Here is a 27076-nt window from a genome sequence, read left to right as displayed (position 1 = left end):
CCCCCAAAGCCAGTATGTGCAGTAGGATCAAAAACCCATTGCCATTGTTCTTGAGTTCTCAGTAGTCCTCATTGCCCGCTATGTTCAGCAAGTCTGGTTTTATCCCATGCTTTTTCAGACCCAGGCCAGCTGGCCTTGGTGGGTTCCTGATAGAACATCGATGCCCTTCAATGGAAGAATGGATGAAGAAAGTATGGAATATATACATATTAGAGTATTACTCAGCAGTAAAAAACAAGGACTTCTTGAATTCTGCCATGTCTTAGAGTTGGTTTTTTGTAAACCTGTGATGCTCTATGAACTCCAGTGAGTGTGGAGGTGTGTGGGAATCCGGCCCCTCTTTGACAGTGTGGACAGGCCATGCCTCATTTCTTCCCATGAGCCTCCCTGTGCAGTGGTCAAGTAGCCATCACAGAGCTTTCTAGTGATCACTTTCAGGAATGGCCATGGGGCACCAAGAACACATTACAGGTTTATTAAATGATGACCAAGTCTCTTAATTCCTTTGAAGCACTTTTTAAATCTTTTGGGGATTTGCATGTAGAGGCTAATAGGAGAAGCCGACATGACTATTAACATCAATTGTTGCTGCTCTGTTTCCTTTAGCCTCTTGGTGGAAGTATATTAATCACTTTAGAAGATGACACACATCACCCAGATATAACCACTACCTGAGGCCAAAGGGGCCATCACTTGTGAGACAAAGCCATGTCTGAAACTCCATCCTCATTTGGGAAGCTGTTATTTGGTTCCCTGCTGCTCAGCAGCTCAGACCCAGAATAATCACACAGAAACTGTATTAATTAAATCACTGATTGGCCCATTAGCTCTAGCTTCTTATTGGCTAACTCTTATATCTTCATTTAACCCATTTCTATTAATCTGTGTATCCCACATGGCTGTGGCTTAAGGGCTAAAGTTCTGGCATCTCTCTCTAGTGGGGGCTACATGGCTTCTCCCTGACTCCACATCCTTTCTCCCAGCACTCACTTTAGTTTCCCTGCCTACCTAAGTTCTGCCCTGTTATAGGTCCAAAGCAGTTTCTTATTCATTAATGATAATCACAGCATACAGAGGGAAATCCCACACCACACATTTTATTGCCTCATGGTATAAGTGATTCAGCAGATATTTATTTATTTATTTATTTATTTATTTTGGTTTTTTGAGACAGGGTTTCTCTGTAGCTTTGGAGCCTGTCCTGGAACTAGCTCTTGTAGACCAGGTTGGTCTCGAACTCACAGAGATCCGCCTGCCTCTGCCTCCCGAGTGCTGGGATTAAAGGCGTGCGCCACCACCGCCCGGCAGATTCAGCAGATATTATTGGCTACATTTCTGCTTCTCTCCTCGTCACACACAGGAAAATGTGCAGACTTTCTGTGAGAGACTTCTCATCTGTGCTTGTAGGAAAAGGGAAAAATCTCAGCTGACATTTTTGGAAGTAAATTATTGAAATTATGTTTTGTTGAGTGCTTTTCTAGAACATTTTAGAAGAGGAGAGGTTATGTTGAGAGAAATTCAAAGTATCAAAGCTCAAATAAAGTGTAAAAGGATTAGAATTTTAAGAGAGAAGGAAAATATAAACAAATAGGTCTACAAATTGTACCAAAAACTGAGGGTGTTTTCTGACAAATGACACGGGGTGTCCCTATCCCAGGTCAGGTGGCCTCCCACGGAGCGTTAGCTCCTAATTAGGGGTGAAAGACTCCTCTAGGGAGATGTATTTGATTGCTGAAACTCACAGAGTAGGAAGATGGCAGCTGCAAGGTCTTTATTTTACCTAGTATCTGACATTATACTCTACACTGCGGGTGTGTCTGTGTGTGTGTGTGTGTGTGTGTGTCTGCGCACATGGATATCCACATCAATCACTCTCCGTCCTATTTTTTGAGTCTTTCAGTGAACCTGGAAGTTTAGGTTTCAATTTGACTAGCTGGCCAGCAAGCCCCAGAGATCCTCCTGCCTCCATTCCCCGAGCTCTGGGGCTCTAGATGAGTATGGATGGTTAGGATCAAGACTCAGTTCTTCATGCTTTTACAGCAAGCACTTTGCCCACTTTTGCTGTGTCTATCACACCCTTCTCTTTCCGTAGGAAAACTCTGTCCATTATAGAATCCAGCTCTAGGAGGACCATGGGAAGGTAGAAAACAGAAGCCAAATGAGAAAGGAGCACATTGGGGCTGAGGTAAAGGATTCAGAGTTTGTGTGTCCTACAGCCAGATCTAAGGGCATCCCTGCCGTGGTGAAAGCAAGCCTATCCCAAACATCTGGGACTCTGCATGCAATTTTAATGTAAAAATTTACTCCTGAGAAGGGGCTTCCATCCTGAGTGATTCATAAGGTAGTTGAGTTGATATGACTCATGAATTTTTAGTGTCCAGGTATAATAACCATTGATTAATGGAGGGACTACTGCTCAAATAATTATGGATGGATTGATGGTGGCCCATTTATTTTTTTAAGAATTATTTTTCATGTGTATGAATATTCCTATGTCCACTGAAGTCAACAAAGGATGTCCCCTGCAACTGAAAGTAACAAGTTGCCATGAACTGCCATTTGGGTGCTGGGAATTGAACCCAGATCCTCTACAAGAGCAGCCAGTGCTCTTAACCTCTGAGCCATCTCTCTACTCTGATGTTAGATTATGACTATGTTTATATAATCTTACCAATTTCCAGTCAATAAATATAAAATGACAAGTGTCTGATTTCCAATAATTAATATAGATAAAACTTTAAGGAAGTAGAAATTTGAGATCACCATGACATGGCCACACCAGATCCACGTTCGCTATGGACAAGTAGAGAGGCCAAGTAAGAACTTGAATTCCAAATTCTAATTACTTTTCCAGTTGAAATTTTGCTCCTTCCTCCCAGGATGGATCTAGTTCTGTGTGGTAAAAGACAAGGAAGAAGATAGGACCAGTGAGCAGCTTAGAGAACTGGAGCCCTGTCTTGTAGCTCTAACATTTGTCGGAAAGAAGTAGGGGACTGAAGAGCAGAGAAAAGCAAGCGGCCAAGTGGCTTCTGAAGAAAGCCTTCCTCTTTCTTTGATGAGATAGTGACGTAAAATCACTTTTGATTTTTCTTAGTCATTTGATGTTTTCAAAGCATGAAAATCCTATGTGTTGTTTGACTTTTGTCAAGTTGACACAAGCTGGGATCAATGGGAAGAGGGACCCTCAGCTGAGCAAACATGTCCAGGGATTGGCCTGTCGGCAAGTCTGGGGGCGGGCATTTTCTTGGACACTGATTGCAGCAGAGGGGTCCAGCCAAGAGTGGGTGGTGCCACCCCTGGGCAGGCAACTTGGTGTGTGTAAGAAAACAGGCTGAGCAAGCCATGGAGAGCAAGCCATTAAGCAGTGCTCCTCCATGGTGTCTGCTTTGGTTCCTGCCTTCGGGGTCCTGTTCTGAATTCCTGCAGATTTCCCTCAGTGATGGACTGTGACCCAAGAAGTGAAATAAACTCCTTTCCTTCCCATGTTGGTTTCCATTATTGTTTTATTACAGCAACAGAAAACAAAACTAAGACAGCATACAACTGAGCAAAGGAGCATGTTCTCAAAGATACACCTACCAGAAGCTATAATCTGAAATACATTTTAATTTTGTTATCTTATGGTATCTGCATAGAATGGTCCTAGGGTCCCCGATGATGGTTCTGCGAGCTGATCTACAGCTGTAGATTCGGGCTGCTTTCTTTGCTTCATCTAATCCATTTCTTTACCTCCTTGTAGGATTGGCTAACTAGGATAATGAGTAATCAAGGCCTCCATGCTCCTCAGGCCCCAGCTGTTAAATGAGATTGTAACTCTCAGATGAGCCAAAGTAGCTGCTGCTGAATGCAGCACGGGCTGTGTTAGATGTTTGCTTGATATTACTTGTTTCATATTCTCAGGCAACGAAGATAATCCAGTAGCTTATTAAAAGTCATATTTGGCAGTAGATTCCTAAAATTTCTCTCTGGAGATTCAGAATCTTATCTCTATCTCTTTCTTGTACCAGGTAGGACTTTAGATTGCTGTGATTTAAAACACTCAGATTAAAATCCACTTAGGGGAATGAAGGGTTTATTTGGTGACATTTCCAGGTGACAGTCCATCAGGGAAGGAAATCAGGGAAGGAACCCAAGCATAAACTTAAAGAAGAGACCATGGATCAACACTGCTTGCTGGCTTACTTGGAGGCTCATGCATTGCTAGCTTTTTTATACATCCCGGGACCACTCGTCTAGGGAATGGTGCCACCTACAGTGGGCTAAGTCTTTCTGTATCAATGAACAATCGAGACACTCCCCCACAGACATGTCACACATGGGCCAATTGTATAAAGAAAATTACTCAATCAAGACTTCTTTCCCAGGTAATTCTAGAATATGTCAAGTTGACAATTGATGTTACTAGGAGAGAGACCTTAATTTCTCAACAAATAGTCTAAATATCATATCAACATTATGAAATATTTTATGTGATACAACATAGATAATAATCACCAAAAGTTACTAAATTGAGTCAACTTCCCTGCATAGTTTTTGCCAGAATATGAAATATCAGACATGTGTATGACTTCACTCTCTTGAATTTACATGAACTTATGTGTGATTATGTGACATAAATATAAAGTCAGGTCACAGTTCCAGCATATACAAGATGTTTGGCTCTTAAACTTTAGGATAAAAGTGAGTGTGTATGTTAAGAAAGCATGACATCTCAAAGCTTTCACTAGGTTTTACTAGAACTATCTGAGCCTCATGGAATAAATTATTGGTTACTTGATAGTATCATCGGTGATAGACAGGGCATGGTGGCACACATCTCTGATTCCAACACTTGAGAGGGAGAGGCAAGAGGATCAGGACAACAAACAAACAAACAAATCATCGTGGCATTGAAGATCAGATGAGCGATTTGGAGTATCTATAATGAGATCTGCGAATGTAAATAACTGTCTTCCAGGAGCTGAAATGTGTTTGCTTCAGCTTACATGGCTGTTTATGTTTAGATGTTCATAAAACATTTATCATTTGGAATTATTCAAAAAGTAAATAAAATCCTGGGGACTATCATTTTATGTATAAAAGAAACAATTACAAAGTCACAATGATTTATTTAAAAGTTTCACTGTGGCAACCTCATTTGACAGTTGGCTGAGGGGCACAAAGGAAAATGCTCTCCTCCCTGCTTGATGGTGGACTGGGGAGAAACATTTTCCTGACCTTGGAATTTACTTAGAGTCTTTTACATGTGAATTATTGGTTTATGTCATAATGTATGCTTTACCGGTAAGAATAGAGGTTGACCATGCTAAGCAGTTCAATTATTTTTTTTTTTTCTGAATAAGAAACTGCAAGTGAAGCCCAAGGTAGATAATGTTGTGGCTTCCATGACTATGGCCACACCCATAACTCTGAGAATGCACACCACCAACAAAGAGATCAAGCCCATCTTACAGTTAAGTGCTGTAGGATTTTCATTTAGTCAAATAAACAATAATTAATAGAAAAATTGGAGTGTTCTGCAAGTTTCCTGTTCTTCACGAGTAACGGGCCTTGCTTTGTGATCTCAGCAGCAGTAAATTATTAAAATGGACCAAATTGTGAGATATAATATAATGGAAGAAAATTATTGCGCAGTTCCCAGCATCCAGGATCATACATGCGAGTTGCCATTAAATATACCAATAGTCTGTCACACGATGGAATAGAGTCTAAAGGGCAAATGTGAATGACATTCCTATCAAATTGGAACTGTCAACCTGTCACATGTCCTTGGGGCCCTGCACTTTCTGCCTTTCAGACATGTGCCCTACCGTGAAGGACGCACTGAGAGATCCAGTGTATCTTTAGCCTCCATAAACAACCGAGTCGCCCGTCAGCATGCACCTGTAACAGCTGTTAGTGTTTAAAGCTCAGACGTGGCATTCCACCGTGCCATGATCCCCCATTCCCTCCAGTCCATCAGTCCTGCCACCCCTCCTGCAGGTCCACACTCACCCTCTCCTGTCTCTGTGCTCCCAATCTCCCACTCCGGATGTGGGGATGCACCTGCCTTATCTTCCCACCATCTTACTACACGGTCAGGGGCAGTCACTGCCTTTAACTTGCCAAAGCTTTCCCAGGAACATTCTACAAGGGTTGTTGGTCCTCTCCTCAGAGTGCCACTGAAGCCCCAGCTTTCACACAGAGGGTAGACAGAAGCGCGCCGTGTGTTAGGGAGAGGAGTGGGTGGGACATTTACAGCTACACAGTAAGTAGCGTTAATAATCTACCAGGCTGTCAGGATCCTAGGCCTAACTGATGGAGAAGGTACAGATTCTTATCCCTCACTCAGCCCCCTGCACCAGGCCAGTCTTTGTAGCGCTGGGTTTTTATGCACACAACTGTTTCTAATTTTATTAGTATATATCCCAACCAAATTTCAAAGAATGTAGTCATACTACATATTTTAAATTGCACATTCTTCAATTGAAGAAGCTTTTTGAAACCTAATATAACGTTTCTTAAACTGCCTCTTTTATAAAGTAGAAGACCTTTGTACCTTTTGAGATGTAAAAATAATTTTCTCCAAGTCATATACTCTATCAGTGAGGGAACTATCTTATTTTACTACTTACCAAGAGTCTATTAATGAATAGAAATTTATATAATAGCCATTAACTTACTATATTTCTCTGATGGTACCAGATGGCCGATTTGAATTACCTCATTGGTTTAAACAACAACTACAACAAAGTGTGCTTTTCTTTTCAGTGCAAATCAGATCTAAAGAAAGTGGTTATAAGAATCCTTTTATCTAGTTTGTCCTCTGGTTTCTTAAATGCACAGAATCTATAACTTTATCATATTACCCCTTCAAAACACAATCTTCTTCAAAACAACACGCCTTCTTGTCTTGTGTCATTGTGATTTTCCCTATAAAGCGATTAGTTTTAGTAGCTTGTATATACATATATGTGTGCATATATATGTATTTATGTATGTATATGTAATATACATGGTCAAATTCTATTGTCCCTGAAAATCTAAAAGTTCCAGTTATAGCTATATGTGAAGCTTTGCCTTTTAGTTTATTTTTTAAGAGGTATAAAAGGCTAACTGTAGTGAGAAATGCTTCCAGAATTTGCTCATATATAAGCATACATGTATATTTGCATGTATAATTATGTATGTATATAGTGGATAGTTAAATTTCTGTTGAGATTAGCATATGCCTGCCTGCTCTCTATTTATCCTTTTTGATTAAAGATATTTTCACTTCAAATAAAGTTCCTGCTTATATATATCACATATAAGCTTAGCTCATGAAATAATATTTAAAAGGAATTAAACATTTATTCTATAGTAAAATTTCAGCAGTACTGAATCTGATATAAACAACTGTTAGAATGTCCCAATTTTAGAGCAAAGGAATAAAATAATTTGTAATGATGAGCAAGCAATGCAGTGTTGCCTTTTCTGATTCTCATAATGCAATAGAAACAGCAGAACTGTATCCAGAAATGCTATTGGAGCTAGTAGAGAAGGGTATAAAATTGAGCTACACTCTCCAAGCATAAAATAATTATTGTCACTAACTGTACCAAACTGGTCTCATACAGATGTTCATGCCAAGGAATATTTTGAGCATTCTTCTGGATTCTATGTTATGAATGTGGTGATGTTTGTTTGGGTGTTTAAGTATTAGAGAATTATCATAATGTTAATCATGTTTATTTTCATTTGTAGATAAAATTTTAAATTATTTCTGTGAAACATGGGGGAATAATTATTTTCTTAGAAAACTATATTATTAGGTTTTTTTTTTTAATCCAATTGAGAGAGCAGTTCTATTCAAAGCCACACACAGAGAGATGGTTCAGGTGTTGCGTCTACACCAGAGATCTAAAAACAAAAACAAAACAGAAAAAGCTGACCGGTAACATAATCTTCTATGAACTGTGTATAAATGTCTCTCAATGAAAGGGCATGTGTTCAGAGAATAGCTTCCTAAGAGCAGTTAGCCCAGGCTACATCACATGAGAGCTTTCTGTGGGCAGTAGCAAGCATGTGCACTTGCCGCTGCACACCAGGGCTCTGTAGTGTGCCGTTGAAAGGGACACTATGTCAGCAGTAAACCAAACACTGTATTGGTGAGTGTAAATGTTGAGATCCCGGATGGGAAACGGCAGGCTGTGGGGCGGTTTGTCTCGATGTCTCTGATTAGCCTTTCCTCGTCACAGCTCATGTTCTAATGATCCTTGCAGGATGAAGTGGCCCAGCCACTGAACCTATCAGCTAAACCCAAGACCTCTGATGGCAAATCACCCACATCACCCACCTCTCCCCACATGCCAGCTCTGAGAATAAACAGTGGGGCAGGCCCCCTCAAAGCCTCTGCCCCAGCAGCGTTAGCTAGTCCTTCAGCGAGAGTTAGCACAATAGGTAAGTTCTCTTTCTCTTGTTCTTGTTGACTGTCCATTTATGGCAACTGAATGAAATCATCTAAGATGGTGTGTCACACATAGGCTGGGTACGACTTGAGCAAATGAGAGAGATGTAATTTGAGTTACTACCATAAGGTCTGTTTAAACATGCAAGGGAAATTTCTGCTCAAATTTCTACGCCCCTGACAAGCTAAAAGTACTAGTTATTGTTATGTGTGAAACTTCGCCTTTTAGTTTATTTTTCGGAAAGAGGCATAAATGTCTAATTGTAGTGAAAAGTGGTTCCAGAATTTTGCTCCCAAGTTTCTTTCCTTTTCTCTCACTGAGATTTTTTTCCCATTGTTGTGATGTGTACAATGTATAATGAGGGATCCATTTTGTTCTGGTCAACTGTCAACCACAGAATATGAAATTTGTTCACTTCCACTCTGACTGAAAACTCCGACTACACACAAACAGGGACTATGAAGAGCAGCACCTTTGGTTTGCCTCTAACTACAGTTTCTGACGAGTTAACCAACACTGTTATTTTTATTTTTCACGCATGAATTAAAACGCACTCAATCCAGCACATATTCCTTGATATAGTCATTCCTTCTCTCTGATTAGGGAGCCTCCAGCACAGATTAGCCCCGGTGTAGAACACGATTACTTTGGGAGGTGTTAGAATCTAGTTCATAAAGGCTGAAGGCTACACCAGAGCACAGCTGTAATTCTGTAGTCAAAGAGGTGAGTGTTATATGCCTGGGAAGAACCAAGATCGACTAAGTGACAAACAACGCTACTCAAACTAACCTTTGAAGAGCTGATGTGTTCATAGGCATTCTAGGCTGTAAGAAAAGAAGAGAAGCTCAGGAAAATAAGTGTCTATGAAATACAGGAACTTGCCTAGAAAGCTGAACAACATGGCAGAAAGTGGTAAGAGAAAAAATGAGACTATGTGGCTGGGGTGAGATGGAACACGCTCATATGCGATTTTGACTTTCCCTTCCCAGAGCAAGGTGATCAGAACTCTAAGTATTGATGAATGAACAACAGTGTCTAGTGAAAGCGCTGTTGTCATGTGTGGTAGCCGTGTGTTCCGTGAGGCCATGAAAGGAGATCTGAAAAAGCCATCTCGCCAGAGTGCAGACAGAGGAGCAGGAGTTTCAATTAGCATGAACAAGAAGAAAGCAGGGCGGAATTGGAAGGAAAATATACAATTGAAACTTAGTATGTGCTGACTTCCAAGAACAAGGAAGCATTTACCTACAAGTGCTCAGGAGGAAACAGTGAAACTATCTGATCTGCCAAAGCACAGAGAGTATTACTTGCCTAAAGCATTTCACCAGAAACCAGTGTGTAAGAGCCACAGAGACTACCAACTGGATTAGCTAACAGTTGTATAAAAACCAATCCACTGCCTGCCCTTCACTGTACACTTGCTCAGTTTATAAGGGGAAACTCAGCTAATTATTGCTGCCTTAGGATATTTCAAACTATTGTAAGCGAAGATGCTGGCCAGAGCATCAGACCCCTTTGGACCACACTGGAGGCAGACAACTCATTTGCCTCACTGGTAGCTGGGAACCTCCATTTGTAATCATGGAAACTCTCCCTGTAGCTGCTTATAACATGGCAGGATAACTTCCAGGGAGAACAGAAAGCCAGGGTGGCTATTCACCAAATCCACATCAAATCTGTTCTACTGAAACCCCACCCCACAAAAAGGGAATTAGCCTCCAACTTCTGAAGGGAAAAATTTCGAAGATTATTTGAACGTATTTTAATTCTACCACATATTTTTCTAGGTAAAAAAAAAAAAAACTTCTGGAAAAGACTGTCCAAAACAATGAAGAATAAATGCCATGTATATAAGTAGTATGGGAAGTCTTTAGTCAGTGCAGTAACTGTCAGAAGCACAAGGAAGTCACACTGGGGGGACAAGCCTATGTATGTAAGCATCGTGGGGAAACCATCAGTCAGTAATTAAAGCTCCTGGTAAAAGCATGAAAAATCTCACAGAGAAAAGACATCCTATTTATGCGAGCAGTTTGGGGTAGTTTCCATTTCTTCCAGTCAGCTCTAAGCTCATAAAAGAACTTACATGGCAGAGAAACAGCTTCACGTGGAGGTTATTTGGTGGTGGCACATTCTACAGAAGAGCGGAAGAACACGAAACAGAAAGACCTTGGGCTTTAGCTGGTGTTCACAGATAGGTAGACTCTGAAAACCAAGGGGAGTGATTCCACCAGATTCCCCATTGCAGCAGTTTGGAGAATGGGGGCAGCCCAGTGAGGGATACCGTTCAGTCGGTGAGGTGGACTTGCCTTGTAAAGGTGGGGTTGAGAAGTAACTGGCTGAGTTGAGTAGACATGGAGGGAGGGAGGTAGACAGACAGACAGACAGACAGACAGACAGACAGACAAATATTCCTCTCCAAAGAGGAAGAGGACAAAAGCAGAGAGATGCACAGCCCTCAGAGTGAGGCAACAATATTTACATCAGAGAGGACTGCTGGAAGGACCGGCCTGGGGAAAAGGAGAAACTAGGTCTTTGGTTTGAGACAGAAGGGAAGAGAAAATTAGTCCAGGTTCAGAGACATTGAAAACTAGACATAGAAAAAAAACCATATTTTCAAATGTTTTAATTTTACAAACCACAACTGCAGATGATTTGTTAGTGAGAATTCAGCACGGGGCAGGGGCATTCCGACGAGAACAGTGAAAACTGAAGGCTGGAACCTGCACGCACATCTCACCACTGTGCTCCATACTCTGCTCAGTCCTAGAGGACAGAAGACTAGATTTGCTTCTGTGTGCTGAGCATGGAAGAAAATATTTGACTTGGCAAAAAGGGTTCTCTTCCTTTAAAAAATGGAGTTCATAAATATCACAGTGTTGACATCTGGCTGACTTTAAAATAGGACTCAAACTCTGCTTTCTAATAGAACTATTATATATATATATATATTTATAGATAAACATGTATAACCATATATGCATGTGTGTAGATAGTTTTACTTCAGCATCCCCAAAGATTAAGTTTAGCTGAGTATAAACGCAAGGGTGTATTTAAAGATACCTATCCTATGGATTTCGCTGTTACTGTAAGAAAACATCTTCTTCCCCACCCTGTAGAGGTCTCTCTCCATATCTGCAGCCCTCATGTGTTCCAAGGGTTTCAGGCGACTACAATTTACTTTTCTCTTTTCAACAAATGCAGATGTTGAAAGCTGAAACTCTAATGAGAAATAATGTAGTTAGATAAAAGCCGGGAGGATTAATGGTGTTGGAAAGGTCACCCTGAGAGAAAAATTAATGTGGTGGGCCATTAATAAACCATGGAAAACTGTGGACAAAAGATAACTTTGAGTTATCCTTAATGACACTCAGCTTTTTGCTCCATATCTATTAGCTACACATATAGAAAGTGACTTTTTGAGGTTGGTGGCCACTATGCTCTAATGAGTATGTTCTACAAGAACGCTCTTGATTGGCAGACACGTGCTCACAGAAAACAGCGCTTCATCACAAACAGCCCAAAAGAACACTGGATCATTTGAGACTCTGGGCAGATGTCAATGTGTCTGCATAGGCCCTCTCTACCCATGTTTGACATATGTTTATCTACATAAACACTCTTCCAAGTATTTTTTTTATCCATTTCCTCATTGTGTCTATTCTAAAACTATAGGTCCTTAGCTAGAGCAGACACCCATGCTATCTAGTCCAGCATTCCTACTTTGTAGGGAACCGAGGCAGGTAGTTCCCTGCGCAGGCATCCAGAGTAAATTCCTTGGGGACGTAAACAGTCATATGGCTCTAATTTGTGTTTTAGTGACAAGAAGCCATTCCTGGGTCTCCCAGAGGCAGAGCCTGAGCTTCATGACTGAGGATCACTCCGCAGCCCCCTTATTTTATTTTAATGAAATACATGTGTGGAGACACTGTGAGCACAGCCATTGTATAAGGAAAACATGTGACCGGGGGCTTGCTCAGAGTTCAGAGGTTATCGCCATCGAGAGAGGCACGGCAGTGTGCAGGCAGACATGGTGCTGGAGGAGCCAAGAGTTCTACGTCTCTACTCCCAGGCAACAGGAAGTGGTCTGTCTCACTGGGTGAGACCCCCAAAGTCCACCTCCACAGTGACACACCTCCTCCAACAAGGCCATACCTCCTAAAAGTGCCAGTCCCTGTGGGGGCCATTTTCTTTCAAACTACCACAGTAACCTAGCAATTAATTTGTCTGTACTTACCTCCTTAGGGAGGCCAGCAGTTTGTCTGTCCTTACCTTCATAGGGCAGCAGCTGAGGTCCCTGACTGGGCATTCTTTCTGGCTAGAGAAGTTGTCTTACTGGCTTATCTTTTTTCTCACCCATGAAAGTGAATGTTAAATACTTTCTGTGTGGGCCAGTGCATGGCTGAGCACGGAAGGGTGCTTATTGCTAAGCCTGACACCTGAGTTCAAATTCTAGGATGTACATGGTGGAATGAGAGACCTGACTTATGCAAATTGTCGTCTGACCTCTACACACACACACACATACATACACACACACACACACACACACACACACACACACAAGAAAGGAAGAAAGAAAGGAAGGAAGGAAGGAAGGAAGGAAGGAAGGAAGGAAGGAAGGAAGGAAGGGAAAGAAGGAAAAAGAAAGAAAGCGAAGAAAGGGAGAAAGAAAAAATAAAGAAGAAAGAAAATGAAGGAAAAAAAACCCCTAAAACATATTTACAAAACACCTTCTCTAGGGCACAAATTTTCAAACCGTGGGAAGCAGCAGAAGCAGCATGTACCAGGGCTTATGAGCTCGGACAACTTGGTTTCATGTTAGAACATGATACTCTCACCTTAAAAAGCCTCACACGCCCATGAAAACTCACACCACTTAGGTTGTCCTTGATAGGCACAGACTACCTAATCAATCTAAAAGGGATTATGTTCCAGAGTATTGATTGCATTATCAACATAGCCCAGGCCGGCCTCGGACCCCGGAGCATCACCTTCTAGCCTCCCTCCTACGTCCTGGGATTGCAGCCGTCACCCACTATGCCTGGATATGACTTTACATTTTTAATGAGGAAAAAAAAATGACATGAAGGATACTCTGAGACAAACTGCTCGCTGAGATGAGCAACTAAGTGGGAATATTATAATTCGCAGGAAGCCGCTGTTTCACCAGGAAGTGAACAGTGTCACTCTGCCACATGTGGAAATAATTCACATTTGCACGGCACATCGTTTCTGATTTAACTCTGACTGCCTCAGATGCAGAAATGGGTACTGTGTGTTTGGGTGCTGGTATTTAATAACTGCACACAAGGACAGAAAACTTTGTGGAAAAAATCATGAGAAACTCCAACTTCAGAACTAGAATGTTTTGAAGGATCATTGAGATGGTTCAGTGGGTAACAAGGATTTCCCTATGAGCCCGAAGACCTGAGTTGAAGGCCCGGGACCCACATGGTGAACGGGGAACAATGACTCCCATAGGTTAACTTCATATCCCACCCGTGTGTCGTGAGAGTCAAATGTGTATGTGTGTATAGAAAGTCACATATATATACATACACACACACTAAACAAACTTCATCTGAGTAAATCAAAATGTTTACTTACTTACTATATATAGTAAGAAAGAATTTGCCTTGTCTTGGTATCACTGACCTTTTGACAGTTCTGTGCCGTGCAGTGAAGCGTCCCATTGAAATGAACTTGGAATCACGTAAAGGCAGGCACTCACAGAAACATGTGCACATTCCTTCAAAACAGAACAAAAAGTCACACTAAAAACACATGCCCTTGGGGGTGGGGAGATGGCACAGTGGATAAGAGCATTTGCTGGTCTTGTTGAGGACCAGATTTCTGTTCCCAGCACCCACATCAGAAGACCCACGCAAGCCTGTAAGTGCAGCTCCAGGGGAGCCAATGCCCTCTCCCGCCTTCTGAGGACACTGCGCTTATGTATGTGCACATGACGAGGCACACGTGTGCACACACACACACATGCATGCACACACAGAGACACACACACACAGACTCAGAAGGAGAGAGACAGACAGACAGACAGACAGACAGACAGACAGAGAAAATTAAAAGTAGAAGAGAATATTCTGCCCTGAGTCAGTCGTGAACTGACAAGCCAGGAAGACATGTTAGGAATGCACAGGCCTGGCTGACGAGGAAAGCATCCACGAGGCATCAAAGGAGCAGATAAGCAGGCTGCACAGAACTTGCCTGGAGCATGTCTGGTCTATGTCAGAGAGGTCCTCACAGACAGAATAATGCCTGAATAAATTCCCAAACACAGCAGAGAGGGAGAGCACTCAGCAAATGAGGGACTTACGAGACAGGAACCAGGAAAGTCTTGGGACTGGGTGACCTCCCTTTGAAACTCACGTAGGAACTCCTGAGAGACAGACACAGGGAGCATGGAACAGTCAAACATCTGACAAGCAAAGAAGCTTTTAGGCCCCGCTAAAGCTCTTGGCACTTATCGCAGAATGATGATTTGGGGGAGACATTAAAGGCTTTGGAAAGGTATCATGTGTCCAGGCATGGCTGAAGGCTGGCATTATCACTGGGAGAGTCTCAAGGCACACACCCATAGCCAAGGCTTGGAAGACAGTTGGCATTACTTCAGTCTGTCCTACAGTTACGAGCCGTGACAGAAAGCACTAGGGCACCAAGAGATGGGTTTTTAAACAGAGGCTTTTACATCCAAATAGTTCGTCTGGAAGCAGAGAAAAGGCAGACTGGGAACAAAACTATGAAGATAACAAAACAGAAAAATAGGATTAGCCTAAATGAAGAATGGGGTGACTTCAGCGAAAACAGGGACCATGGGGTGGGAGAGCAAATGTAAGAGCTGAGGAACGAGTGGCCAACAATGAGACTTGACTGTCTGTTATCCAAGTAAGGGAAAGAATCTAATCTTAGATAGCATCCAAGTGACGGGGTAGGCAACTGGGACGTTTGTGGGATACAGGAAGGGCAGCCTGGGGCAGGAGGGGATAAAGAGTTCTGGGATATATAGACTGCCTCTTGGACCTCATGGGGCACACAGGTCGAGGAGCCTAGTGGGAAGCTATCTGAGCACTAACTAGGGTATGCAGCTGGCAATAGTTGCTTGTATTTGTTTTTCTACGTGTATGTGTATATGGATGCAGGATAATCTCTCAATTCTTAGAGAAACAATTAAGAATATAGATGGTGGGCGAGGGAATTAGTTCCTGACTTGTAAAGCATGAAGAGCGTATTCAGTCCCTGGAGCCCACTTAACCAGCTTAGCCTTGCAACGTGCGACACCAGAAGACCAGGTCTCAAAATTTAAGGTAGATGATCCCTGAAGTTGAGTCCTGGCTTTCACACGCATGTTCACCTAGGCATATTCACGTACACATACACACAGAAACACACACACATGCACACCAGACAGAGAGACAGAGACACAGAAAGACAGAAGCGGGGAGAGAGAGGGTGACAGAGACAGAGAGAAGGGAGGGAGGAAATTTTCAGAGTGTTTTTAGCAGTACAGGTAAAACACAAAGGCATGTGAAAAAAAATCAAACTAATGGGAGTTAAAGTTTTAGACTCAACATTAGTTATCTCATTCAAAATATCAACTAGAAGTCATACTGTCTGTAGCCTTCCAACTTTTCCCCCTGGAGTTTGTTAAACTACCTTACATGCATAGATCCTGGCTATAGATGTAATTGCTGCCTAAGTCTGTAGACAAAGACAAAACAAACAAACAGAAAAAAACAATAAACAAAAACCAAACAGCAGCAACAAAAAGCAGATGACCACTTACCAAATGGCCATTTTTGGTGTGGCACTTTGATCTTTAGCAGACAGGTTTGCATTTAATTGAACTTCTGTTTACTTGTTTAGCACTGGGGATCAAACCCAGGGCCCTGGGTGCCAGGCAAGCCCTCTTCTCCTGAATAACAGCCCACACCCACACACGGATGTCCGTGACAACCCTGAATGCCATACCTTCAGTTTTCACCATCATGACCACCACAAGAGTGCCAAGCAGATTCAGAGAGGGCACATGGAAAAGCGGTTATGGGGATGAAGTACTTCCTCACTGGCCAAGTGCCCATCCCTCCCTCGCACGTGGCTCCACTTAGTCTGTCATCGGCGGCGCTGCATTGGTTTCACAGCTGAGAAAAATGGAAGCCAGGGAGATTGTTTCAATTTGTCAACTACCACACCTTCCATAAATAGAAACCCAGATCCATTGGAATCCAGTCTGCTGATTCCGCTTCCTTTGCCAGGCCATTTTGTAAACAGACTGCTGGTGAACGCTGTCATGGGACAGTTGTTACGTCGGCAGACTGCGTGAACTCAGATGATCTTGACACCATTTGCTAATGTCGTATCATCTCATTCAAGCAGCAAAGCAGTTGAGAGGAAAGTAAGGCCACTTGAGGGGTTGCCGCGTGACCAGACTAAGGTTTTAGGTCACAATTGGTTTCCTTAGTGACTGGGAAGCTAAACCAAAATTTAAGGAGCAGCTGAAGAAACTTTCTGAGGCAAAAATATGGAGGCGAAGAGGAAATGGCGGCAGGATGAGGAGCATACTTTCTGACCGTGTGAAGTGAGGAGAGTCCACACTGTCAGGGTGTCCAGGAGGGCCAACCTGCAGGCGAGGGGAAATAGTTTGAAATCCAGCAACTCAGAGAACACGGGAAGCAGCAAAGCCGCGTTAGTTCCAGGCAGCCGGTGAGGAGAGAAGAGGGCAGGGCGTGTGCAGTAGCCTTGGGAAGCTGGGTTTCGAAAGGGAGAAAGCCTAAAGAACAAAGTTTGAGGACAATCTTTACTTGCTTGTTTGAAGGGAGGAGATAACCTCACATGCTGAGAGCTGGGTTAGGAGAAAGATGGTTAAAATAGAAGAAACCTAAATGGGGAGCAAGAAAAATCTAGAACTTGAGTCTAGGGCATCTCTGATGACTAGGAAGAAGGCTACCATTTTCAGTGAAACAGGGATGGAAATGTAGTTAGAAGGGTAGGAGAGGGGGTGAGGGTAGAAAGGCTGGCACCATAGCCAACCATTCTTTCTAGAGCTGGAGATAAGGACATGGGTTGATATGGGGAGCCAGCAGGGGAAGAAAGACATTAGGGGGATGAGATAAGATGAAATCTTATAGACACAGTGAACGCAGCCATGCTGTGGTTGAACTCTAACATATAAATGGCTTTAAGATTTAGCAGAGCAGATACCAATTTTAGAGCCTAACACAACGTTACCACTGAAACACAAGGGTCTCTAAAAGCAATGTTTATTTTAGAGCCAGTGCCTATTTGAGCCCGAAGCCACACTCGGCAGAGTCAAAGTGGCCTCTGTTGCAGGCAGTTTACAGTTAATCACCTCCAGCACCCCTTGCATTCCCCTTGCATCCATACTAACTGTTTTCCTACACCGTCCTATCTTGGCCGCCTGCGAAAAGCTTAAAGAACTCATGGTTTTATTCAACACCATGTGCTAACACCGTCTCAAATATACTTGTGTTCTGGAGAAGCTGAACAGACCACAGAGAGACTAAATAGGGTATAAAAGACACACATTGCCAGGTTGAGCAGAGACAGGGGTCAGGGGCCAGGACAAGCAGGCTGGTCCTCTCAGGATCTGCCTAAACAAACACGCCCAAGCTTATCACAGAAGGGCTGGATTCCACCCAGAGATACAGGGGGTAACATGCTGAGAAGATTGCTCAGGATGCCAAGGGCAGTGGCACAGTAAGCAGGTCCTCGGTCTAGACAGTTGTTCCCAGTTCAGACTGTGGGTATCTGCAGCAGCGTTTCATTGTTTGGATCAATACCGGTGATTACTTCTGAAAAGCAAAGTTACCCACTCTCAAGATCCCCGCTTTGTGTGATCTCATCTGAAACACACAGGGACCTGAGAAGATGCTGGGACCAGGACTTGTCTGTGAAGAGGAAAGCCAGGGACCACTGAGGAGCCATCCTCACTCTGCCGAACTCCCATCCATCTCTCGGTAGAATTTTCGAGCAGCAAGGAACTATTTGATGTGTTTTGGCAATCAGCGGGTCAGACAGAAGAGCTGAGCAATGAGGGTGTGTGTAATCTGACATGATTAGACAAGGCTCTTTAGTACCAGAACATTCATAATGACACAAAGAAAGAGTATTAATAACACTTTCGGAGCACGGCAGCTAGCCATTTTATATTTCCTTTCTTTAATCTTAGTGTTTTTCAACAAATCGTGGGATTTAATAGCGTGTTTTGGCAGATTAGAGGATTTATGGCCCAGATGTTTTTTGTTCTAAAAATGGATTAGGGTGTAAAGTTTGCTGGAATTCGTGGAACATGTTGAGGCAAGCCGGTCATTTTGTGTGTGATTAGTGCCTGCCTTCTGTCTCATAGGCTTCCATCTGTCACAGCTCGCCAGTGGATCTGCTTAGATTTAGCCTCATGTCACAAACAAGTCCCTTTTCTGGGCAATTTCATATTACAGATCCATCCCATACCATTTTATGCCCCAGTTAAAAGACAGACAGAGAGAGAGAGAGAAACAGAATATTAGCCATCCTTTAAATATTGGCAAATGCGCTGTTTTTTTCCCCTCTCAATGCCCTACCCTAAAATAATGCAACTCTGCACAGGAATGAGGAGCAAATAAAAAAAAAATAAAGGGCAAGAGTTGAGTTGAAATCAGTTTAGAATCCCTTAGCTCCCTTTCCTACTACCCTTCAAAACGATTTCCGCGGGCTCTCTCTGAGCCCGAGGTAGGGGGTTTCAGATGGCAGCTGCTCACTTGACTGCCATTGAGAGGGAGTTCAGAAAGACTAGAGTTAGCAGTTGACTGCCATTGAGAGGGAGTTCAGAAAGACTAGAGTTAGCAGTACCCCCGTTGTCTTACCAGTTGCAGGTTCCCAGTGCCATTTTGTGCTTGAAGTCTAGTCTCACGGTTCTTAGGAATTTAGATACACAGCAAACCACTGCCACCCGTGGTTCATCTCCACAGCAAGCGAATTTACGGGTGGTGGAGGGGGGGTGGTGTTTCTTCCAGTCAGTTAATAAAGATTTATTCCATCAGTCTGTCACAGGCCTAATTGTACTAGCCACAAACTCTGACCTGACTCTTCTGATATCTGAGGCTTGGTAGTCATGGTGATTTCCAGGGCACAGATCTGTGGTAGAATGCACATGACCTCTGCATGGGGGTTAAATAAAGCCGTACATTCAAGCTTTGGAAGACTCAACGCTTCATGGTTAGGAGCATGTACTATTCTTGCAGAGGTCCCCAGTTTGGTTCCCAGTAGCCATGTTAAGTGGTTCATAGACATGTGTGACTCCAGCTTCAGGGAGTCTGAGAATCTCTTCTGGCCTGTGTGGACGCTGCGCTCACATGAATATGCACACATAAATATACAAACACACAGAGATACTCACACACACACACACACACACACACACACACAAGTACATGCTTGCAAATTCAAAACAAATTCAATCACTCAGGTATTGACCTAAAAACCTAGGTAAAATTTTATTTTAAATTTGTATTTAGAAGTAACTAGACATGGTGTAAGCCTACTTTTTCCTATGGTTATTTGGCAGCGTTTTCAGATATGACTGTGTGAATCAGTCACCCCCCAGATGCGTGCTCATTCATTTCTTACAGATAAGTTCCATGAAGACACTAGGTCCTGCCAGCTCCTAGGCACCACCCCACTCCCCCAAAGAAGCAATGGCCATGGCCAAAGTCAGCCTGTCCCTCTCCCGTGCATTTTGTACATCTGTTGTGTCTCATCCCCAGGTTATTTAAATGACCATGATGCTGTCACCAAGGCAATCCAAGAAGCTCGCCAGATGAAGGAGCAACTCAGGCGGGAGCAGCAGGCACTGGACGGGAAGGTGGCCGTAGTGAATAGCATAGGTCTCAACAACTGCCGGACAGAAAAGGTTAGTGCAGGGAGCGCCTTCCTCTCCGGAGTGCTGTGAGGACAGGGATGCTCTCCTCTTCCCATCCTTCTCCTGACTGTCTCACCTTCTTCTCCTGGAGTGCTGTCAGCACAGGGATGCTCTCTAGGAGTGCTATGAGCACAGGGATGCTCTCCTTCTCCCATCCTTCTCCAGAATGATGGCCCCTCAGTGCCCATCTCCCATCATCAAGGAGATCCGGAGCCCATCCAAATCCAGTCTAGCAGCGGGAAATGTTACACTATTGCACCCCCAGACCTTACGGGGGATGAACGCTGCCCTTTTGCTGCCAGCGTGTATTAAAACAAAGTGGCGTTTGCAATGCTGTATCTGAGGGAAAGTTTTGCCTTCCAGAGATACTTAGCTTGTATCTGGGGATCAGCTGGATTTGAAATCACGGAATCTCCTTTAGTTGGCCTAAGCTTGGATGATACCCTGGCTCCTGAGCCTGTCATAATGTTGCTACTGTCAAGTGTTAGGGACTACAGAATTGGAAAGTTTGACTTCATCATGACACAAAATGTGCTTTGACCTTCTGTGTTCTACCCAAAGCCAGCAGAGCTTCTGAACTAGCCAGAGACACGATGGCTTCATGCCTTTTTATTTGCATGTAAGCTTTGTTTTACTTAGGGAAAAAAAAAAAATGTCACTATAGCATGCTTGGAGCGGCGTACTTCTTTAGGTAGTATGGGAATGGAAGTGTGGAATGGTGACTGAATCGTTATCGTCCTACGCATACTGTAGGTGTGTGTGTGTGGGGGGGGGTGCAGTCAGCTGTGTATCAGTGGTTTACACGTCCATCCTCCTGAGGGGCACCGAATGAGCAGCTTGCTCTGACGGTCAGCTCTCTAGTTATAGAGAATTAGATACCTAAGTGCCCCGAAGATAGCACAGGCGAACTTGGGGCATGACCCTCCCCAGCTGCTGCTCTCTTGGGTCCTCACATGAGGAAATCTCCAGGATGGAGAAACAAACCCACTTCTGCTTCCTCTCCGGAAGCAGCAGCAGCAGGACCAGGATGCCGTCCGGCAAGCCTGCAACTCTCCCAATTCCTGTAGCCCAAGTGAGACATTGGGACAGGAAGGGACGGCAGAAAGAAACATGGTGGCAGCCCTAGGAAGGAAAGATAGCAAGCATGAAGGGATTTATGTTCAAATATTTAAACATTCTTGAAAGGCGCTCCAGCAAGAAACCCTTTCCCCTGCTCCCTGCGTGGAAATGAGTTTAACACTTGGCCAGATGCTAACGCGAAGTGACGGGAGCCATTCCTCGCAAGCACAGCTAAATCGCCACTATTTGTTAAGAGCTTTGAATTCAGCTGTGGATGCAGCAGATTGTTGCATTCCGTGAACATCTGTAACCCTCCCCCTTGTTTTTAATCCTCCAAAGCAGAGACAACTCTACCTATCTCCCCCCCTTCCCCCTCCCCTGCGCTGGCTGGGAATTGTCAAGTGACAACCGCCCAAATCCTTTTGGACAGGAAGCCTTCATCCCGAATTCTATATACTTGCAAAATAGATCTTGTGGTTGGATCCGGGAGCCCATTAAAAGCACTTTGATGGTATGGAAATCCATCTTCATGAAGTTCCCGAAGCCCCTAAGCAGCAAGCTGTTTAGTTGTGGTTACAGATCAGTCATTCACGTCGGAGGGCAATAATTGTGCTGACGGCTTGTAAGGCAACAGGAGTACATAAAATAATCCCGGGCCCTCCACCATGGCAATGGGAGTTAATCTTCTCTAATACAGATCAGCTGCTGCGCTCCTGCACGGCTGCAGTGACTCGGCAGCCTTCTGTTTAAGTCCCAGCAGTGCCGCCGCCTGCGCTCCCTCTAGGCCAGGCACGTGCATGCCAGGGAGTCCTTGAGGCCGCTTCTCATCCCACGTCCCTATCCATGAGCATTTCACCCCACCTCTCTGGTTTAGTGCCTCTCGTCTGAGTGGCAGGCATCACCACTGCCTTTGCCGGGAAGCTTTCCTTCCTCTTTGGTACAGTTGCAGCATCATTTTTTGCAAATCTATTTTTGAAGGAATAACCTGCCAATTCCTGCTAAGGAGCAGGGTCTCTGCCACTAACCTCAAGGTCCTTACTGATTGGCTTCAAGATCGGCCTTAACGGTTTTTATCTCTTTAGAGTTACTTCTTAAAACTCTGTAATTAGGCAAGTGTGTGTGTGTGTGTGTGTGTGTGTGTGTGTGTGTGTGTGTGTGTGTGTGTATGGGCGAATGTGTGTCTGTTTGAGTATGCACATTAGTACAGGTGCCCATAAACAGTGTTGGGACGCAAACTCTGGTTCTCTGCAATGTGAGCTCCTAACCCCCGAATGATCTCTTTAACTCAGTCTTGAATTTGTAATGTTTATCTATTTTGAAGTGGAGAACGTATGAACATGAAGCCTCTCTATCTCATGTGACAGTGTGACACTTCTTTCTGTAAAGGCATGCAGCCCAAATGGGCCTCCCAATGGCACTGCAGCACTGCAGGGGATCACTGGGCGTGCTGCAGGGCCGGCACAAGCAGGGACTGTCATGCTCGCTGGCTGCCTTTCTCCGCTGTATACACCCTGATGTCCATTCTGCGCTGATCTACCTATGTCTCTTTAACCTAAGGAGAGGTGATGATAATGTCAAACTTGCAGCTCTGCAAAAGTAATTAGTCAACATTCACACCTACTGTGTGTTACTGACAGTCCTGTGTGTTGGGGGATTGGTTTTGAACAAGAAAATATGAGACCTGCTGGCAATTTAGGTAAAATCTGTTGTGTATTTTTAGGTGTAAGTCCCATCTATCAAGAGCAGAAGCCAGGTTGCTTAGCGTGTCCTATCAGTCATTTATCTGCGATGCCAAAGGTGGATACATGTGCTCCATGAGGAAATAGCATCATGTACCTTGGCTGTCTTTCCCCAGTTCCTGCCCTTCTAGGTTTTCAGAACTGTGCGACTGCATCCACGGTCAGTCAGTTCACAGACAGGTTAGCGGTTAGCTCGAAACTTCCCTTGGCAGCTCTCAGAGACATGCCTCAGAAGACTGAATGACAAAGTCCTTTCGCATCTCACTAGCATTTTTTTCATGCCATTTGAAGTCCCCAAAGAATGCTATCTGCTACCTAAAGTGACCATCTGGTTGGAGAGATGGCTGAGTGGTTACAAGCATGTGCCACTCTTAGAGAGGACCAGCACTGGTTGCCAGCACCCATGTCAGGTGACAACAGGCTGGAACTCAAGCTCCAGCAGATTTACCCCTCTTCTGGCCTCTGAAAGCCACCTACATACATGTGTGCACACACACAATTCAGCCATACACATACTTACACACACATACACATACACATAGACACACATACACAGGTCTATGATAAATAGGAGGACAGCAGTAAGATGGGAGAATGGTAGGGTGGGGTACTGAGCAGAGGGGACTGAAAAGGTCAAACTCTACCCTCGTGCTGTACACCGGTCCCCAGCGATGCAGGTAGATGGTCCCAAGATCCAGATAATTAAAGTCCTGTACTGGGGGCCTATTCCCTCGGCTGTACAAACCTTATGCGTGTTGACTTTTCATCACATATGAAGATCTCGATTCTACATAGCTGTAACTGACCAGCAAAAACAATTGGAGGCATGAAGATGGACGAGGGCCAATGTTCGCTGGGTGAGGTGTCCCAAAACGCACGATGAAAGTCACTTTTACTGAAACACATTTTAATTGAAGACTTCTAAAAGATTTTTCACTTCTCTACTTTTCTTGGAAATGTTCCAGCATACCCAAGAACTGTGTGTCAGGTTTCTTGGAAACTCTGGTACACAGTTATTTATAATTGTCATCCCTGGTTAATTATAGGCTGATTGTATATTCAAATAATGTTATCTTCTGCCATCGATCTCTGCCACAGGTGATGGCTGTAGCAGACACCTCGGTGCGAGGGGTGGGAAAGGAGGCAGCTCAGGTAGGGAGACACAGAAGTGTTTGGAGCTCTGCTTTCTTAGCCCAGACAGGGCAGACTCTTGACCACGCAGGCAAGTGGATAGCAGGTCTGAGCTTGGCAGCTCCGAGTATGATCGCAGAGCCTGGTTTGGTGCTGTGCTGATCCCGCCAGGCAGTGTGACTGCATCAGAAGCTTGAGCGTATGTCAGCAAGGAGAAGCTCACTTGAAAGTCCCCAGATCCTTTCTCTTTTCCCAAATGTGGTTTTCCGGGGAGTAGTGAACCCCACGCTGTCGTGTCTGTTGGAACACGGTTCTCAACAAACAGGAGGAAATGTGAGTACAGGAACTTACACAAACAGTCTTTCACCACCATCAAATGAGAGCGTTCAAAGGCGAGATTCAGCCATCCTTTTTTCTCAGCTCCATGATCTCTGGGCTGGGATCTCTACTACTCTTGATTTTTATTTTCCCCTTTGGGTCACAAAATGATTGATGTACCTACAACCAAACCACCCATCATCCAGATGCTTCAGGGGAGGGGGCATCTTCTCTTTGCTAAGCTCCGTTCACATGGGTCTCCCTCTGCCAGCTAGCTTCAACAACATCTCACTGGCTCCAACTGGGTCCATATGAATTTAAGGAAATCTTCATAAGCTGCTCGCAAATCCGTTTCTGTAATGGAATTAGAGAATCTCTCTATCTCTCTTTCTTAGGTCAAGTGACACTCTGAAATTAAAGATGGCCTTAGTAGAAGAAAAAAGAAGTGTCAAGTAGGTATTGGACAGCAGAAGGCGCTAGTCAGCCCAGCTATTGCATTAAATATGGCGTTGGAGTTCACAAATACCTTTATCAGCTCGAGTTGTTCTTCATAACCATTGCCCCTCCCTGCCTTTAGCTCCCCCAATGTTGCACATCCAGGGCCTAGTACCTCACCTGTGGTTCACAGAAAATGAAATAATAACAAAGCTGGGCACAGGAAAACACTGCTTGACACCAGGCCAGAACCTATGACTCTGTGTTCACATATGTATGTGTTTTCCATACACGTTAAGATGGACTCCTGCCCTGCTTTTCTTATGTAAGGCTTGGAAAGTAAGGAAAGCAGGCATGTGAGGGTGCATTTATTTCCTAAAGCTGAGAATTTATTTAGCAGATATGGCCTACAGTCCCTGTACCAGCAACACTTATGCATGCTGGGCATCCATCTATAATTGCAAATCGCTGCTAGGGGAATCCTCTGAAGCTCGAGAAGATCCCTCGGCGGCTTTCCATAGAGGGGTGAGGGCAGTGGTCAGTAGTGCACTTGTTTTAAATCCTAGTTCACTAGAGAGCTACAGGAGTCAAATTCATAAGAAGTGCTACCCAGGAACGCACAGAATAATTTGCAAACAGATTAATATGGTGGCACTCCGAATCTCTCCTCTCGGGATCCTCACCTTCTTCTGTCCCTTTAACAGAGTACCAAACCTGAAATGACAGTGACTGTGTTGACTTAATGCAGATGTTTAATAATGGGAAAAAGGTTGGTAGTTTGAGAGCATTATTTACAAATGGCAGTGAGTGCCTCCGCTGTACCCCAGTGATAATTTCCATCCATCATTCCTCACGGACTCTTGCCAGCCATCTGATGGATGGGGTGGACGGTGTTAGCGCCTCAGAAACTGACACGGGGAATCTAGCAGTGGTATCTGACACACACTCCTTCCTGGAGATAAAAGGAAGGCCTGGGAGGACGCTTGAGCTAGGGCTTTCCTTTGAAATAGTGAGCGGGAAGGAACACACACGTATCTCCATTCAGTAGACGATGCTTTCAATTAATGGTCTCTAGATGGCTATTGTAAATATTGGTGTGAGCTAAAATGAATCACAGAGGCCAATTTAGGGCTGCTTTGTCAGTTTTTAGAGGATAGCTTTGCAAAAGAGGTAGGCATGGCCGTAAGCCCTTCAGAGGAGGAAAGAGGGGAGAGTCTTCCAAGCCTGCATCTGTAAGTCAGATTAGTCGTGTGTGTGTGTGTGTGTGTGTGTGTGTGTGTGTGTGTGTGAGAGAGAGAGAGAGAGAGAGAGAGAGAGAGAGAGAGAGAGAAACAGAGAGAGTAAACCTAATATTTTCAATCTTGTGATTAGAATTTGCCTATGAACCAATTAAAATAACAGAAGTAACACAAGTGATTACTAATTTTCTTATATAAAAGTAGATTGTATATTACCTTAGTCATTACATTTGTATATAAGGACTTAGTGATTTTGATTAGAAGACATATAAAGTCTAGGGCTGACTATGTACTTTTCTTTTATGATGGGAGTCTCTGTTCTCTGCAAATGTATGTGGTATGGCTAGAGACCTGACATCTGGGCATGACCATCAGAGAAACCAGACCAGGCTTCTGTGCACAGCACCATCTAAACCTCGGGTTTCCTTTGCTTTTGTTTTGCATTTACAAAGCCTCCAATTCCCGGCCTCTTAGCCAGCAAACCCTTCTTAGGGGACAAGCGTGGGGAGGAAACCCTTTGGTGAATATTATCAGCACAGAACAGCCAGTTCTCAAAAACCCAGGACTGAAAAAAAGAAAAGAAAGAAAACAAACAAACAAACAAAAACACCAAACAGGTAAATGGGTGTTCTGTCATCACTCGTCCGTCACCCTATATGCCACCCTCTCAATAACTCCGGTGGACGTTCTTGACAGGCGGGAGCCAGGGCGAGGGGGGTCTCTGCATCAGGGAATTGAGTGAGGCCATCTAGAGCTTTCTGTCCCTGGCGGTGTTCTTCTGTATCTTTTCTTTTCTTT

General features: G+C 43.9%; 1 protein-coding gene across 6 annotated transcripts in view; it reads left to right on the top strand.

The window, feature by feature from the left end:
- Positions 1-27076, top strand: part of Sox5 (SRY-box 5) — a 388682-nt gene that overhangs the window by 336095 nt on the left and 25511 nt on the right. For all 6 annotated transcript variants that reach the window (XM_026787923.1, XM_026787920.1, XM_026787922.1 and 3 more), the window contains 2 exons: positions 8244-8421; positions 20204-20349. In XM_026787923.1, coding sequence (XP_026643724.1) covers positions 8244-8421; positions 20204-20349 — 324 coding nt within the window. The remainder of the gene's footprint in view (positions 1-8243; positions 8422-20203; positions 20350-27076) is intronic.

This window comes from Microtus ochrogaster (assembly GCF_000317375.1).
Source record: "Microtus ochrogaster isolate Prairie Vole_2 chromosome 14 unlocalized genomic scaffold, MicOch1.0 chr14_random_2, whole genome shotgun sequence".
Lineage (NCBI taxonomy): Eukaryota > Metazoa > Chordata > Mammalia > Rodentia > Cricetidae > Microtus > Microtus ochrogaster.
Note: the sequence above shows the minus strand (reverse complement) of the source record. Positions and strands in the feature narration are given on the sequence as shown.